The sequence below is a fragment of the Buceros rhinoceros genome, unplaced genomic scaffold (genome assembly GCF_000710305.1).
Source record: "Buceros rhinoceros silvestris isolate BGI_N320 unplaced genomic scaffold, ASM71030v1 scaffold7257, whole genome shotgun sequence".
In the NCBI taxonomy this organism is placed as follows: domain Eukaryota; kingdom Metazoa; phylum Chordata; class Aves; order Bucerotiformes; family Bucerotidae; genus Buceros; species Buceros rhinoceros.
In genome coordinates, this window is record NW_010420366.1 from 106,642 (window position 1) to 109,696 (window position 3,055).

Genomic DNA, 3,055 nt, shown 5'->3' on the forward strand with positions numbered 1-3,055 from the left:
CTCATCAGCAACAAACATGAGCATCCATTAAACCAACCTACAAAGCAGCAGAGGTAACCCAGGACAACAACTCTTCTGGACTCAAAAGGATTCACAAAATCAATTAGCGGTTCATTTTTTTAATTAAATGAAGATTTATACAGTACAGGCACATATCGCCCCAGAAGGGATTCCCACAGCCCAGCCCACAGCCATCGACACTCCTCTGTCCCAGCCTGGCTTCTGCGCAGCGAAGGCAAAGCCCAGAGTCCAATAAACCCAATCAAGGATTATCTGAGCTCCTGTGTTCAAACAGCAGCAAGAAACCAAACCACTCGCTGCTCAAGAGGTTCAGAGGAGTCATTTCACAAGTGGTGCTACGAAGCCGATCAGAAGGGAATGCGTTGCAGCATAACTGCCCTATTTCAAAGCATTACCCCGTGACAACCATCTGCAGCGTGGCTGTGCTTCATGGAGAGGGAGAGAGCTGCATCCAGCGCACAGCTCAGGACAGCACGTGCCAGGGGGAAGCACCCTCCTCGTCTGCTGATGCTGGAAGGCAGCTCATTACCCAGCTTGAGCCTTTCAGATCCTCATTTTACCGGCTGCAGCTCTTTGCTGTTTCCAGTTAGGACCCTTGTGATTAAGGCAAGCTCTAAGCCCTCAAATCCTCTTCTGAAATAGAGCCCAGCTTTTGTTCCACGACACATTACTTTCTGGCATCAGCCCACAGGAATGTTTTAGCGTTAGCTTCTCAAAAGCCATCTGACTAACTCAGTAAAGAAACCTCTTTAATTCTGCAGTGTTAAAACAGAAGACACATTCCACCTGGCTCCAGCTTCTGAGCGTGTAGGCAGAGGAAACTCCCTTCCTCGCTGCTGGAGTCCGTGCCCCCGAGTACTCATTTGTTCGCAACGGCAGAGAGTTGGTCCCGGATCCTTCCCAGACCTTCTAGCATAGTGTCCAGGGTTTCCTTGCTCAGTTCCACAGTCAGTGCAGAAACAACAGGACCATTTCCACACAAGGCAACGTCTTCCTGAATCTGAAAAGAGGAATGCAGGCGTTAGGTGCGTGAGAAACTTATCACGAGTTTTTTCAGTGCCACTATGAAAGTCAGCGTTTAAGAGGGAAGGAAAAATGCTTTACATGTGGCATCCAGCCCCATCCTGACAGATCATAAGGACTTTGAAATTTATTTTCTTTCTTTCTGCAGAGAACAGGGGTGACCAGGACCGAACGTTCTCGCTTCCTCACGCAAAGAAAACTCTCCGTTACAAGACAAAGAGGGCTTCCACCAGAGACATCGCTCCCGGGCGCTGTGGCAGGTCAAAGATTACGGGATGATTTTGATCCCAAGCCCTCTGCAGCCACGGACATACCTTTAACTGAAGCAGGCAGGTAGGGACTGCCATCCTGCTGATGCTGTCTGAAGAGGTCTTGATGTCCACCCTCCAGTCCATGTCGACCAGCCGAGGCAGGGAGACTGAGGGATCAAAACATGGCTCTGTTACTCCCGGCAGCACACAGTGACACCGTTCCCTGGAACCTGTCACTCCCACCCTGTACATGCTTCTGCGCTTCTGGCCGTGGGAAGTGAACAACATCAGTGCTACTGTGTGGTTTCACACGGGTTTTACTCTGCAATAAGCCAGTCTCTGGAGGTTTCATGACACTGAAGGACAAACAGGGTTCTCCCATCATTGCATCTCTCATGCAAGGATTGTGCAGATAAATTCAACAAGAGATCTGTGCAGCTGTCTCCTGCAGAGGAGATGGGGATATTCTGCCACGACACGGACAGTCTTTTCTGCAGGGGCTGTTGGGACAGGACGAGGGGTGATGGGTTAAACTAAAAGAGGGAGATTCAGAGCAGAGAGAAGGAAGACATTTATTACAATGAGGGTGGTGAGACCCTGCCCCAGGTTGCCCTTAGGGGTGGGAGCAGCCCCATCGCTGGCCCCATGGCAGGTCAGGTTGGCCCTGGGGGCTCTGAGCCCCCTGCTCTGGGGGCAGATGTCCCTGCTCCCTGCAGGGGGTTGCACTGGGGGAGCTGTGAAGGTCCCTTCAACCCAAACCAGTCTGTGATTCTCTGCCGTGTACTTAATGCAGCTCACTGCGCTGTGAACCCTCGAGTCCCTGAGCGCTGCGCAAACTGGCATCAACGGTGAGATTAAGGTTCTCCCAACAAAATTCTGGCAGCAACAGGCCGGCAGCAAGTGCTCTTTTTCCATTCTGGGAGCATAATATTTTCATCTTAATTTGACATCATTTATTTTCCTCATAATTTGACATTTAAGGGTACCAGAGGGGGAGGAAGAAGCAAAGACTAAACCTCTGTTGAGTGTTAAGAGCTGCCGTCAACAGGCCATCGCAGCCTGTCCCGGGATGCCTCATTTCCTCCCCACGGACTGGTCGCCAGCCTTCCACTGACTCCAGACGATCATGTTGCTTCCTACCAGCGCCCACAGACATTTCTCTGTCTGGGGAACGGCTCTCCCTCCTCCTCCTCCTGCTCCCCTCAGAGCAGAGCTCCAGAGGGCAGTGCAGAACTGGCTGCCTGGCTCTTGCTCCTGGAACAAATTCCAGCTCACAGAATTTGTCAGGGCCAACACTTGGCAGCGTTTGCAACAACATAAAATGCATCTGTTTAGCCTTGTACGTTAATTTGCAAAGATTGATTGCTGGTGGCTTGGGAGGGGCAGGAAACCATCCGCGTTTTTATGTTAACAGAGATAGTTTCCTCGAAAACAATCTCATTCCAACAGGGTTAAATATTCGTTGCATGAACACAAAGATGTGAGCGTCAGAGCTGGCTCTGTTCAGCCTCTCAGTCATAAAGAAAAGCTCCGGGGGAGAGAACAAAGTGTCCCAGAACTGACAGGATGTGCAAAGATAAGGCAGTGCCCGATACATCCATCTCCTTTACGGTGCAGTTCGTGAACAGGGGCATCGCTTGATGACCCAGAGGGGACGCTCCGAGCGCTCTGCTTTCACAGTGTGCGGACAGTCGCAGTACAGCGCGCTCTGAAGCAGCCACAGGCCGAGCGGTGAGTGGACCTGAGGGCTGTGAACGGTT

The 3,055-nt window shown here is 51.3% G+C and overlaps 1 protein-coding gene across 1 annotated transcript in view; it reads right to left on the reverse strand.

Annotated features, from left to right (window-relative positions):
* Positions 1 to 880: 880 nt before the first annotated feature.
* The window catches only part of COMMD9 (COMM domain containing 9), a gene marked incomplete at its 5' end in the record, with an annotated part of 3,277 nt that continues 1,102 nt past the window's right edge, over positions 881 to 3,055 (reverse strand). The window contains 2 exons of the mRNA XM_010139284.1: positions 881 to 1,021; positions 1,359 to 1,462. Of these exons, the coding sequence (XP_010137586.1) occupies positions 881 to 1,021; positions 1,359 to 1,462 (245 nt within the window). The remainder of the gene's footprint in view (positions 1,022 to 1,358; positions 1,463 to 3,055) is intronic.